The sequence below is a fragment of the Macrotis lagotis genome, chromosome 1, assembly GCF_037893015.1.
Source record: "Macrotis lagotis isolate mMagLag1 chromosome 1, bilby.v1.9.chrom.fasta, whole genome shotgun sequence".
Classification (NCBI taxonomy): domain Eukaryota; kingdom Metazoa; phylum Chordata; class Mammalia; order Peramelemorphia; family Peramelidae; genus Macrotis; species Macrotis lagotis.
In genome coordinates this window covers 489,704,901-489,720,074 of record NC_133658.1, presented here as the reverse complement: position 1 = coordinate 489,720,074, position 15,174 = coordinate 489,704,901, and the positions used below count along the sequence as shown (strand labels likewise).

Genomic DNA, 15,174 nt, shown 5'->3' with positions numbered 1-15,174 from the left:
GCTAGGTAGTAGAATGGATAGAGTAACTGAGTTCAAATATGACCACAGACATTTGACACTAGCTATGTGACCCTGGTCAAGTCACCTGACCCCAATTGCCTCACCGTCCCTCCCCCTAAAAAAAAAAATCATCATTTTGCTTCTACTGGCATATCTGTTGTCTTAAATGCTATAATGGATTACTTCTGGAGAGCACAGATGAAAAAGTGGAGTGATTTCTGACTGAACTGAACAAGTGTATCTGGAGGCCAAATGAGAGGGACATGAAGATTTTCTTCAGAGTGAAGAAAGCTGGAAGGCAAGTATTCCCAAAACTTTTCATTACTTGAAAACAACAAAAAGAAATTGATGTCATTCCAGCACAAGACCATCAAATCTGAATTTTTCTGCATTCACATTTGTTCTTGTTCATTCATAACTGATTCTTTGTTTCCCTGTGGTCCATACTATGCATTGGGCTTTCTTGATTGGTTTGCCATTTTCTTCTGCAATGAATTAAGGCAAACAGAAGATATGTGGCTCACCCAGGGTCACACAGCTAATAAGTGTCTGGATTTGAACTCAGATCTGCTTGATTCCAGATCCACTGAGCCACCTAGCTGCCTCTATGCATTCACATAGCAGTAATTGATCTGAACTAGTCATACTTTTGGTTTTATTAAAATAGTTTCTTATTTAATTAAATTTCCATTTTATTTTTATTTATTCAAATCATTGGTCTTCACTCCCCCAGTCCCTAGGCCCTTGAGTTGTGAATGATTTGCATCTCTGAAGTAGACCAAGTATTTCAAGTTTTTAACCAAAAATATCTTTGGCAGCATTCACCTCACATGCATCTTTCATTTCCCTTCATGCCATTCTCTTTCCTTTGCTTTCTTCCTCTCTCTCTTCTGCTTGTGGCTTAGACCAGACTTCATAATTGAGGGTAGGCAGCTCTCTAGGGTGAAGCATGCTAAGAAACCAAGGGGACATATATTCAAATCACTTCATTAATGACAGTAAATCCCATAGCTTGTAGTCATGTTGTGACCAGTGAAATGTATTCCTATGAAGGCTCCCAGCTTCTGAGACAGTGAAGAAATGTTCAAATCTTATCTAAAGCTCACAGACAATTGCGTTCTGGATGTCTCCCAGGGTCACTCCAATCCCTTCTTTTTCTAATACTTTTATGAAGCTCCTTTGCTAGATTATAAATTCTTCACTCTTCTCTTCCTCACATTTGTATTCTTAGCACAGTACTTCACCTTTAGTGCTAGCTAGTTAGTGCCTAGCAAAAAATTTAAATCCAAGACAACAGTGAAATGTCTTGTAAAGACTGACCTGGGGCGGCTAGGTGTTAACAGTGGATAAAGCACTGGCCCTGGAGTCAGGAGTACCTGGGTTCAAATCCAGTCTCAGACACTTCACAATTACCTAGCTGTGTGGCCTTGGGCAAGCCACTTAACTCCATTTGCCTTGCAAAAAAAAAAAAAGACTGACCTGGGGGAAAATAGGTACCAAGTCCAAGGGAACAGTGTTGTCATATTACCAGGAAATCTCCTATAGAGAGACAATAGGAGATCTGAATGAATGCCCTTCCTTATTTCCATAGGATATGATGCTGATTCTGAAGAAAAAGATGCATTTTCCCTGACCCTTCTCTCTGCTTGCTACTGTTAATTTTGCCAGTTTGTTACTGTGGCTAGTTACAGTATTCTTTCCATCAAGACCTATAGAGATCTGAAGAGACAGGGCAGACTGTACTTGAGAGTAATACAGTGAATACAACTGCTTTGTGGAATCTTAAAACAAAAAAACAAACTTCAAAACCTTGGCCCCAGGACAAACTTGTTTCAAGAACTGTTTGTCTTATGTCAGGTTCCAGGAATACAAAACTGGCAGAGAGTTATCTGAAGAACAGGGCAGTCGTTTACATGTTGAAAGAACCATGACAGATGGCAGACTTTGAGCAATCATTTTTCAAGATCAGAATTGATACTAGAGAGCTTTGGTCATTTCAGTGCTATGGAAACTCATCTTCAAATCCGAAGATAACCTATTTTCATTTTCCTTGATAAATGCAATAATAATAATAATTAGAATTTTAATTAACATTTAAATTTATGTTTGAAAAAAATTTAATTAAAACAACAACAACCTAGATTAGTAATTATAAGATAGGAAAGCAGGGGTAGGGGAGAGGTCCTTTATTGTCATTGTTATGGTAAACTCCCTCTACCAATTCAGATCAGCTCTTTGAAATCTTAAGAGAATTGCCATAATGATTATCCTTCATTTTCGAAGAAGACCATGACATCAGGGACAAGCACATGAATTGGATTTGAGAGAGGGGGTGCTGTGCCAAGTCACCAGCCTCACTTTCTCTTCCAGAGCCATCTGGGTCCAGTGGCCGTATATGAATCAGAACAACTGAAGATGACCCTGAATGGCAGCTAGGTGGCACAGTCAGTGGATAGAACATTAGCCTTGGAGTCAGGAGGTTGGTAGTTCGAATTTAGCCTCAGACACTTGATGCTTACTAGCTGTATGACCTTGGACAAATCACTTAACCCTGATTGCCTCACATCCAGGGCTATCTCCACTTGTCCTCCTTCAAATCTGGCCACTGGATTTAAATGGCTTTGGAGAAGAAAGTGAGACTGGTGACAGCACTATACTCCCTTACTTAAATCCAATTCATGTGTTTGTCATGGCATTACCTCCCTGATGTCATGGTCTTCTTTGAGAATGAAAGATAAGCATCATCAGAGAGTTGCTGTAATTGGCCCAGGGTTGCAGTATGTGTTGCAGGTTGGACTTAAGTATTGGTTTTCTTGGCTCCAAAGGCCAGTCCTCTATCTAGTCTGCAACACTGACTCCCCAGAAGGGATGAAAATACAGAAGATCAGGGTGGTCTTTTGAATGGTAGAAGGAATGACAGATGGTAACACAGGTGTGCAAAAAAAAAAAAACCCTTAGGAGGAGTTTTGACCTGCTCTGAAATTCTTTAAAAAACATGTTACTCCTTGTCAAATCAATACATATTTAGTTATTAAACACCTGCTGAAAACAGACACTGTACTAAATGTTGGGTATGCCAAAAAGCAAGGGTCCCTAGGCTTAAGGAGTTGATAGTCTAGTTGGAAATACAGCATGGAAACAACAAAATATAAATAAGATATATACAGGAAAAACCAGAAGTGAACAATAATTGAAGTCACAAGAATTAAGGGGGATTGGGAAAGACTTCTTGTGGAAGGTGGAGTTTTAGCTTGGACTTGAAGGAAGCCAGGAGATTATAATAAGGAGAAAGAAATCTCTAGGCATACAGTGAAAATGCCTGGAGATGTGAGGTAGGAAGTGTCCTGTGGAAGGACTACAAAGAGGCCAGTGGTATTGGATCACAGGCAGCTGTCAAGACACCAAAAATACACTGTGTTATTGTACAAGGGATGGCAGAGTGATTGGACTGCTTAGTACTTATAGTCAGAAAGACCAGGCTCTATTCCTGTCTTTGATACTTACTAACTGTTTGACTCTGGGTAAGTCATTTAATCTCTTTGATCTTATTTCCTCATCTGAAAAATAGATTAGAGTAAAGCACCCATAACAAGAGTTGCTTTGAGGCTCAAATAAGATAATAGAGATAAAGTTCTTTGTAAACTATAAAATCCTATATGAATGTGAAATATTGGTTGAATTTGAGGTCATTTGGCTAGCCTGAATATTAGAACAAATATCAAAAGAGAATTTGGAGGTCACCTGGTCCAATTCTCTCATTTTACAAATGGAAAAAATAAATAAGTAAAGCTTAGAGTGGGGAAACCATCTGTCTAAGATTGCACAGATAAATCAAGTAGCAAAGTGGGGATTCTATCTCAGATCTTCCTTCTGTCCCCATAGGGGAGGAAAATCAGAACCCCTTACTTCTAATTTCTTAAAAAAAAAAGTTTGCATTTGCAGTCTTAACCATCTGTCCCTATGGAAATCTCTTTCTATTTGAGTAGCAAATGACTATTGTACCATTGTTTTTCATTCTGATCTTGAACAGATAGAAGTGTCCTGCTTCACTGAGTCCTTCTGACTCAGTACATTGATTACTATCTTGCAAAGAATAGAGCATAATCTCCTTTCTTCTCCCACCACCCCTTGCTACATTGCTCCATTTCCTGCTTTTAATTAAGTACAGTTTTTCATACAAAAGTGTGTTGTGCAAGGTAGAGGGAACACCGGGGTTTGATGGGAGCTGTGTGCGAAATTTATGATTGAGTTTAGCTCCAAGACCCATTTACATAGACTACCTGCTGAGAGTCCTGTTGAACAAGTCTGACCACCTTTCTTCTCCAAGGCTCTAAGACCTAAAAGAGAAGGCTTTGTTTTTTTTTTTCCTTGTTTCAGCCTGTTCTTTATTTCCTGGCCTCTTTGCCCCGGAACCTGACTGTTGAAAGATCCTAAATTTCTGGCCAGGTCTCAGTTTGCTAGAGACAGTCTTTGAGAGAGAAGATGGGAAACGCAAGACTCTGATTTGAAAAATACAGGTCAATACCTGTTAACCTCATTAAATAGGTACCTTACAAGCTACTCTGTATTCAACCCACAAAGTACAGAACACAAGACTGTTTTTTTTCCCTTCTTATATAAGGTAAAAAACCTGTATACTTTTTGTTCCCAAACAAAAACAAATGAACTGGAGAGGAATTTATATGCAAGGATTTTTTGATTCTTTTAAATTGAAGATTCCTGGTAGGGTAAATATGGTCCTATTTAATCAAATTTTAAAGAACTTTTTTAAAGATTTTGTCAATGGAGTTTTGTTTGTGTTTTTGTGGATGATACAGCAATTTCAAGGGGATATAAGATCAAAGACATGATTATATAGAGATGTGGATAGTGAATCAGGAGTACCAGTTCATCTGGGGTAAAGCTGTCAGATTGTGCAAGGTAATAGCGCAAAGAGTTAGGAGCAAAAGGATGGTTTGTTTTCTCAGCAAAGATCATGTGACTGAGGTATTTCAAGGGACCAGGGAAGAGGCCTTAAGTTCCATGGGGGAGGTAAGGGTGATCCTTTATCCTGCAAAAGGAATGGGGGAGAAAGGAGGTGTGATGCAGTGGGGTTTACATCTCAATCACCAGGACCTGGTATTTTATTAAGGGAATGAATCACATTAAAAAGCCTAACTTTTTGACTAACTTGGTTCTCCATATCCAATCCCTATAATTTCTCCTCTAAGTCTTTGCCCCTACTATGAGTTAGATTCCCCTTCATTATACGTTCTTCCTTTATAACTAAAGGCAGAAAGTAAGTTGTCCTTAAATAATATGGGTAATAGCCTCCATCTTTATTGAATAGGTTGACTGTTAAATGGATGGAAACATGCAAAAACATCAAGTATTTGATATTTTCATGATAAAAAAAATGCTTGTATCCACATCAGCAAGTCCTATTAATATGGTCTACCTGTATAACATTGAAATAATTTCATTTATATTGAATAAGATGTAATGATGCCAATTGCTAAAGCCTAATTTCTTCTTACAGTGGTATTTGGAACATTTGTGCCATTAACATGGAACTTTTCTGTAGAATATGATAACATAGGTCATTATGAAGTCTTAAGGCTCTTTCAAAATGGGTCTTATTCCTAGAAGCACTAAAAGGAATTTGTAATAATAGAAACCTACCATCTTCTCCCTTCCCCCATATACACACATTTATAGTGACTCTGTTGTAATTATAATTAAATACATGTGAATGTAATTGTACAATGAGGCAAGGATGGGGGGGAATCCTTGTATATTTAGTTTAGATGTCTGACTAGGAATACCTTCGGCTTTTTGAGTTATTATGGTTTTGAGGGAGGAGGAAAAAAGGAAATACAACAAACTCTCCTCTAATAGTCAGATGATGTAATTTTCACATGATGAATCAAGTTCTTTGGGTGGTCATGATTCAGGATGACAGACCTTACCAGTCTTTTCTCCATCTGGACTACAGATGAGAATTTGTGTTACACTAAGGAATAATAAAAATAATGATGATGATGATGATGGTGATAATACCATATGTATACAGTATATAATTTTCTCTTTCCCTCCCTCTAAAGATCACTTTGTATTTATCATGTATTTACTTATATAGATACATATTACCTCCCTGGATGAAATTTAAGGTGCTAGAGGCAGGAAATAATTTGGTTTTGTCTTTGTACCTCCAGTACTTGGAACATGGAACAATCCTTTGTAAAAACTTGCTCATTCATTGCTAGCACTTTAAAGTTTACCTTTTTATACATATTATCTCACTTGCCATCTACCTAAGAGGTAAATGTTAATGTTATTCACATTTTATAGGTGAGGAAACTGAGGTTTAGAAAGATGAAGTAATGTGCCCAGGGTTACACAATTTGAAGATGTCTAAGGCAGGCCTCCCTTGTTGTCCATTATATCAGAGGAAATGAAGGGTCATCTTCTAAAAGATATTGGTCCATATATGTGATATAGATTATAGGTGGTAGACAAGTGTCTGAGTCAGGAAGTCATAACCATAATGTGACTTGAAGGTGTCAGATCTCCCTGTGATTTTTTTCCCCCACTTTTCTTAAGCTCTGACCTTTTGCCTAACATTGCATAGAGAATGAATTAGGTAGGAGAAGCAAGCAGGGAGCTGTCTTTGACTACTTCCTGGATGATTTGGTTACCCTATATCCTACATTTACTCTTTGCAATATCTGAAAATAGCCCTAAAATTTTTTGATTTATAATAGGGCTTTCTAACAATTGAGTAATTTCTAATGAAAGCTCAATTTCATGTAATACTTTTTTTTGCTATCTGGATGGACAAAACCCATTAGAATTTAGGTCTTCTATTGAGAGAGCAAATAGTTACATAATCTGATGTAATGACTAATTGTTTTGACTCTTCAAATATTTGGTTGTGAGGAGATGTTCAGTATAATCTGTCAGGAGTACTTTTTTTGACTACAGAATTTGTCTCTTCTACTCTCCCCCTTTTCCTAAATCTCACACAGACCGCACTGATAAAAGACTCAATATCCTAACAGAATGCTGTTCCTAAAGGACACCCCCGAATGGCATTGTCCCCTTCTCTGTGTTTGAGCACATTTGGGAAGCTTGGACAAAATCATGACGAGCTCTTGGCTAGTGTGATAGAATTTTCTGTCAAGTGTCTGAACTAATTTATTGTTTCTGGAGCATAAAGCCAGGCAGGAAAACCTGTGACTATGGTTTCATGTAGAAAAAACAATTGCCTCTTGGCTTTTCTCTGAAATCCTTGCATGTTCGTTTTCTAGTCTTTTGTAAAAAACATTTTTGTTAGTCACGGCACTACCTTTATTTAAAAAAAGTATTTTAATGGACTGTTACCAGGAAGAGCACACAGCATTGGGCAGCTGTTCTATGTAATAAGATAGAGGCCTAGTTTGTGGGATACATAAAATGAACAACAGTTGGAAAGCCTTCTTGTCCCTGAGGATTTTAGCTGTCTTTTTAAATATGACAAGAACATCCATTCAGCATCATATAATCAACATCTATCATGTGAAAAACATTGTGTTAGATTTGAAGATCTGGGGAGTGGGGTTAGGGAATCAAAAATGATTAAAGAATAATAATTAATTTCTACAAAGATTTTAATTTTCTGACTTTTTCAATATGGAAGCAGGTGAGGAGAGAAGATGGGTTTTCAATGAAATGAAATTAATGGTGAAAACTAGTGACTCACATTTTTTCAACAATTTCCTCAGCACTTACTTTGCAAGGATCTTGTGTGCAGGTAATACAAATGCTATTATGTCTGTTATGAGATGGGAAAACTCTTACTTGGGTATCTAAGGTGAGATACTTTGTTCCATGTTGTTTCGGAGTTAGTAGGGGTGAGAGCCAGGGTTAGGATTCAGGCCAGTGCTGTCTTCTGCTATACCAAACTGTCCCTTCTTCATGGGTGTGATCATTGAAGTTTAGAAGTAGGGTAAATAAAGCATACAAATGTTGCAATTTAGTGAAATATTTATTAAGGGTCAGGCACTGTGGACTGTGATAGGTAATGGAGATTCAAATGAGAAAAGAAAGACCAAAAAAAAAGAAAAAGAGACAGTCTCTCATGCCAAGGAACTTAGACTCTAATGGCAGAAGACAACAGACACAAGGAAGCTTAAAATTGTAAGAGGATGAGAGAGAGAGAAGGTGTCCAGTGTGGAAGCATGATGATGATATTGGTATTGAATCCAGGATTGCAGCTGGTGGAAAATAGTATATGTAATTATACAGAATATCGCTTGTGCAGAATAGGATAACACAGTAAGGCAGATACAGAATTTTATGAGTTTGGAGGAAGGAAAGATTACAGACTGAGAACTCCAGGGCTATATATGGTCATCATTCAGAAACAAACTACTTCTAATCACCCTCTTCTTATTTTTTATCCTAATTACAAAAATTATTGCCTGAAATCATGTCTCCTTATTGTTACTCTGATGGCTTAAAAAATAGAAGTCAAAGATTCTAGGACCACAGATCCCTATTAAACTATCCTATGCTGTAGTGCAGAATTCAGTATCTGAGGAATTCCTTACAAAAGAGGTTTATTGCTGGAAGCTGTTTCATTCAGGATGGGTGAAGGCTAACACAATTTGAGAAAAGTTTTATATGGTAGAACATTTAGGGGAAAATAAACATCAATACCTTATATTTGAATTTAAATTTTTTTAGTTTTTGCAAGGCAATGGGGTTAAGTGACTTGCTCAAGGTCACACAGCTAATTATTGTCTGAGTTCACATTTGAACTCAGATCCTCCTGACTGCAAGGCTGGTGCCCTATCCACCATGCCTCTTAGTAGGTACCCCCAACATTGATACTTTAAAATGAACACAGGGACCCCTGAGGCTAGCAATATTGTGAATGATAGAAATTTTTAAAAGTCTTTTACTATATCTTTGATATTTAAGACTATCAACAAAACAAACAGAAAATAAAACCCACCAGACTATGTGAATGAGAAGGAAAGGTACCAGACATGCCAAGCACTTTAAAAATATTATCTCATTTGACCCTCAACAAATCTGAGAGGTAGGTGCTATTGAGACAACTGGTGATTCAATGGCTAGATCACTGAACCAGGAAAATCTAAATTCAAATTGAGCCTCAGATACTTCCTAGTCCCGTGATCCAAATCATTTAACCTCCAATTGCCTGACAAAGTCATTCACTTGACCCACTAGAGAAGAAAATGCCAAACCGCTTCAGAAATTTTGCCAAGAAACCCCCAAATGGGGGTCACAAAAAAGTTGAATACAATCTAAACGACTGAATGACAACAGTGTCAAAGTACTGTTATTCCCATTTTACAAGGGAAGAAAATCCATAATACCTGCCATGTAGTTAAGGCACTTAATAAATATTTATTGATTAATTTAGGCAAACATAGTAAGTGATTATCCTTGGTCACATAACTAGTAAAGTGTCTGAGGTTGGATTAACAATTCTAGGTCCAGTAATTTATTTACTCTGCTAGCTAACTGCCACGTCAATGGAATAATGTGCCTTATTGGTAGGAGGGATACATATGTGATATATGTGAATATTTTTATCAAAAATCATTTAATGTTTTTCCAGTTTTCATTTTAAAATTACTTTCTGACATTTTCTCTCTAATGTATATCATTGTATATCTAATATATCACTATATCTAATGAATATTAACAACTTTGGCTGGTCCCTCATCCATTTATTACATGTTCATTCCTATTTTTTTCCCCTTTCCTATGATTTTAAAGTTATACATTTTGTTTTATTGACTTGCTATCCAACCTCTCACTGGTTACCCTTATTGAATTTTAAAGTTATTTCTCCTTTTTTCAGTTATTCCCAATGTAAGGGCATGTGGGTATAACATGATTAAGTTCTGCCTTTTTTTCATTTTTCAAGTTAAATGCCTACTTCCTTATGAATAGGTCAAATAATAGCATATATAGCTAGAAATTACTCAGGCAACCTAATCCCTCTGTTCTTCTCCCTTTTCTCTACTATGTAATATGCATGCTGCATAAGAATTACCCAGAATTATACAAGTAATGTATGAACAACTAGCAGGGCTCACCCTGGAAGTAAGCGATTTAGGTCCCTCTGCCTGTATGATGTGGTTCACCTTCTTTCCTTTAAGAGTCTTTCCCACTCAGTCTATGCCATCTGACAAGAAATTCTCACCATAAGAAATTCCTCCAGACTTGCCTCCTGGAGTTCCCCATGATAGAAATACCACTAAAAGTGGAACTCTCATTTTTACTAGCCCTTCCCATCTTAAAATAGATTATTTTATCAGATAATTAGTTATTATCTTAAAAAGTATCAAATGACCTCTAATGAAGGAAAAGAATGAGTTCTACATCTACAATGGGTATTGAATGAAACAAGTCCTGGGCAACTCTGGGAGTTATGCTGTAGTGGAAAAACTCCAATCAAATGCCAGGTGTCCCCTTCCCCCTAACTGAAGTAATTCACAATCAAAAGCCATTCTACCTCCCAAAGCCACTAGCTCTTACCATCATTTCCTGGGGACTATTTGTGCTTCTATTGTTCCCCATAATATAATCCCTCTGCAGAAATCTCCAATGTCATTTCCCTCTAGAAACTTATGATATGTTGAACAAAATAGTAGGGGAGCTTCATTGAAAAAAACTGAAATGTCTACAGAAACCAAAAAAAAAACCCCTTTAAGTCATTATGGCAATAATAAGTTCTGACCTTTTCAAGTCCTTAGAAGGAATTCCAACTTCTGGAGAGCAATATGGAACTATCCCCAAAGAGCAATAAAACTGATCATACCCTTTGACCTGGCATTACCCATACTAGGCCTATATTCAGAAGAAATCATAAAAAATGGGAAAAGTTCCGTATGTTCCAAAATATTCATAGCAGCTCATTTTATAGTGGCAAAGAGTTAGAAATTAAGGAGATACCCATAATTGGAAAATGACTGAACAAGCTATGGTATATGAATGTTATGGAGTTCTATTGTTCTATAAGAAACCATGAAGGGTCAGACTCTAAGAGAAGAATGGAAAGAACTACAGAAACTGATGCTGAATGAAGGGAGCAGAACCAAGAGAACATTGTACACATCAACAACAACATTGTGGGTTGATCAACTTTAATGGATGCAACTCTTCTCAGCAGTTCAGAGAGCTAGGACAACCCTGGGAGACCTGTTATGGACAACACCATCCATATCCAGACAGGAAAAAAACTAAACAAACAAAAAACCCCAGAATCTGAATGAACTTTACATTCACCTTTTAAAAATTTCTCTTTTGTTTTTCCTTCCTATCCCATGGTCTGTTTCTTTTTCCTTAGTCCTAATTCCTCATACTCAAAATGACTAATATGTAAACATGTTAAACACAAATGTCATTTGCATTAGATTGTTCAGCTCTGAGGAGAGGGGGGGAAGGAGATTGGAAGAAAGTTGTATAACTTATAAAAATGCAAATGAATGAATGTTGAAAAACTTTCATAACAAATTGGAAAAATAAAATAAAATATCACTCAGAAATAAAAGCAACTAATTAAGAGAAACACTTTTAAAATGATCTGGAAATAATACAAACCCTGGAGTCAGGAGGACCTGAGTTCCAATCTAGCCTCAGATACTTGCTATTTGCTAGCTGTGTTACCTTGGACAGATCATTTAATCCCCATTCCCTAGCTCAAACAAACAAAAAGATAATCTGATAATGTCATGTGCGTAATAAAGTTTTTCATTTTTTAAAGATTCTTTTGTAAACAAAAAAATATAATGGAGTAATTTTATACTTTTTTTGATAGGTTGTCTCAACTGCTTTGCCCTTTGGACCCTTAGACATTAGCATTTGCCCTGAAGAAGAACAACACTTAAATCTGTTTTGTCTCCTTCAAATTTATATCAACCACTGGATTTTAGCAGTTTTTGGCACACAGTAAATACTCAATAGATGCTTTCCTATTCTATTGCATCTAATCTAGAGCATATCTGAACGGAATTTTCTCCATGATATAACAACAATAACTAGCATAAACATATACACACATATAGGACTGAGAAGGCATAGTAGGATTTTGTTTTTGGAGACAATCAGGGTTACGTGACTTGCCCAGGGTCACACAGCTAACAAGTATCTGGAATTGGATTTGAACTAGGGTCCTTTCAATTATAGGGTCAGTGCTCTATCCACTGTGTCATCTAGTTGCCCCCATAATAATATTTTGAGGTTAGCAACGCATTTTTACATGATCCTTACAGCAATTCAGTAAGTAAATTTTAAAGATAATAAAACTGAGACTAAGAGAGGGTAAATGATCTGCCCAGATTCATAAAGCCAGCAAAGATCTAAGGCAGAATTTGAACTGAGATCATCCTGTCTGAAAATCCAGCATTCACCCTGCTATACCACCTATCTACCTGACTAGAAGCCTTCAGCCTTAGCTTGAGTACCTCTACTGAAGGAAAATATACCACTTTCTATTTCATTTCTGAATCAGTATCACATTTTAAAATGTTTTTGTTAAGCTAATGAGCCATTTAGAATTGAAAAGGCCTTCTAGTCTTACTTCCTTATTCTATAAATGGGGAAACTAAATCCCAGAAAGGTTAAGTGAGTTTTTCAATATCGCAGAGGTTCCAGTCACCCAAGTCCTCTGACTCCAAATTTAACGATTTTTTTCTTTATTAATTAGTCAGACTTCTGACAGTTGTCTAGAGCATCTCAGCAAACCAAGAGAAAAACAGATTTCTAAAGAGCAAGACACTAGTTGTGATGAGCATAGTATTTGTGGGATGATAACAGTTGTTCAAAATTTCACATTTATGCAACAGTATAAAGGTAACAAAGTCCTTTCTATACAACAACCAGTGAAATGAGTGGCCTTGCTACTCAAGCAAGACTTAGCCCTTTAACCAGAGCATATGCACTTAGGCAAGCCACTTAAGGCCATTGCCTTGCAAACAGCTTTAAAAAAAAATAAAAAAAAGAAGAAATAGTTGGTGACAAATTAGAGAAGAGGTAACATTACAAAAACATACCAGTTTTGGGTCATCTAATATATTGACAAAATAGTCATTAAGTAACTACAGAGGCCCCAAAGATGTTAAAGTATTTAAAGTAATGTAAAACAATGGACATATAAGATCTCAAGTCATCAAGAATAGTTTAAATTGTGATTGGGATACTAAGGAAACCTCTATGAAAGTCTTTCTTTAATGCAACAGATCATGGAAGAGACCCTTGGTTTTTAAAATCTAAGGCAACAAGAGTACAGAATGACAGATCCAAATAAGCTTAAAATCCTTCCCAGTGTTTCAAGCTAGGACTGTGTCTCTCAGCTCTCAGAAAAGCAGCCTGGCAAGGGTCAGAAAGTCTCATCCTCATATTTGCTGCAGGGTGATGAATTTTTTTCAACCTTAGTAACTCTTGAAGACTAGCTTCAAGTCACATGGACTATGATCTGTGTTCAGTGGAGGGCATGGCCTTGCTGAAAAAATTATTTATCTTTGAAGTGTATGACAAGACAAAAAAGCTTGTGATGTCATTTTAGAAACGGTATTATCCAACATGATTCCCATTCAAATCATAGAATCATGGCTCTATAGACAGGCACTTCAAAGTTGCTTTAAATCTCAACTAAAATTCCACCTTTTACTGGAAGCTTCCCCAACCCCCTTTAAATTCTATTACTTCCAATTGATCCTGTATTTTAACTGCTTTTTATATTTTTTGCATTATATATATATATATATTTGAAATTTTTTTAGTTCATTAGATTATAAACTCTTTGATGGTAGGGACTGTTGTTTGCTTCTTTTTTTTATATCTCTAGCACTTACATAGTAGGTGCTTAATAAATGTTCATTGATTGGTTAATCCTTTGGGTGAAGAAGAGGATAATAGATACAGATGAGGAAATAGAGGCCCAGTCTGAATCCTGGGCCTACTTTTCAATGGATTTGAGGAAAGTTGTATACCATCATGTGAAAGGGTGAGTTGTCCTGCTAATCTCTTTATGAATGTATCCCTCTGCTCAAAGATATGTCTTTTGTCATCTCTGTTTAAGGTCGTTTGGTAGGCGCACTGGATGCAGTCCTGGATTCCAATGCACGTGTTACCCCTTTTCGAATTTTGCTACAAGTTCCTGGATCACAGGTTTACTCTCCCATAGCATGTGGTGAGTTATTGAATGGATCAGAAGTGTACTGGGCCATAGCAATTGGTGAGTTAAATACCAAAAATGAATTCCAAAAGTTCATTTCTGAGCATGCTGAATATGCATGTCCAAGAAGCTAAAGGTAACCCCCTTTTAGAAACTGATTTGTGGGTATAAGTATATTGGCTGTTTTGGAGGGTGGAAGTGATTTTTGTCAGTGCTTTTAACCAGCTAAATACCTGCTAGTCATAACTTGGGGACATCTTAGCTTTGCCTAATGATTCTTAGGCTTGGTGCATTTCATTGGTTCAATGAGCTTGTCTAGTGTGTTTGAATAGGAAATAAGATGTTTGCTATGCTAACCCTATTTTATACTCACTGTGTGCACACACAAATAAATTTATTTTGCAAAGTAAGAAATTTCTTTGAGTTCTCAATTTCAAAGTAAATCTTGATATCAGATTTTGAACAACCTATATATCAGATTTTATTGTGTCCTGGACATTAAAATAGAAATTGTTTGATCCTAAAATTTCAAAATGTAGGTAAATCATAGGAAGGGAATAAGGAATTGGAAGGAAATGTGAGTGGTAACTAGAGGAGTAGTCTTGAGAAGAAAGCAAAATCAGTCCACAATAACAATTGTACTGAAAAACAAATAATTTTGAAAGCTTACAAGAAGTCAAATTCATGTAATAATTATCAATCATGATTGCAGAGACTGATGATAAAATATGTTATCTTTCTTCTGTCAAAGGGATGATGGACATACGAGGTGCAGAATGAGACTTTTTTTTGGTCTTAGTTGTTGCTGGAATTTATTTTGCTTTTCTGTGCATATTTGTTGTAGAAGTTTTGTTTTTTTCTTCTTTTTTCCAGTAGTATTAGGGGAATGGATGTAAAAAGGAGAGAAAGTCTATTTTTATTTGTTAAAAAAATAAAATTGAAATTTAAAAAAAATAAGACCAGACCAATATTGGCCCTTGTTTTATACAATGATGATG

At 36.5% G+C, this 15,174-nt stretch overlaps 1 protein-coding gene across 3 annotated transcripts in view; it reads left to right on the top strand.

Moving 5' to 3' along the window:
* Positions 1–15,174, top strand: part of TBC1D8 (TBC1 domain family member 8) — a 112,453-nt gene that overhangs the window by 30,417 nt on the left and 66,862 nt on the right. Inside the window, exon 2 of one of the 3 annotated variants that reach the window (XM_074213811.1) lies at positions 14,081–14,191. The exons of 1 other annotated variant lie outside the window; for it this stretch is intronic. In XM_074213811.1, the coding sequence (XP_074069912.1) occupies positions 14,081–14,191 (111 nt within the window). Of the gene's footprint in view, positions 1–14,080; positions 14,237–15,174 lie in introns of all 3 variants that reach the window. One more of the 3 variants, XM_074213810.1, reaches the window with a different exon arrangement.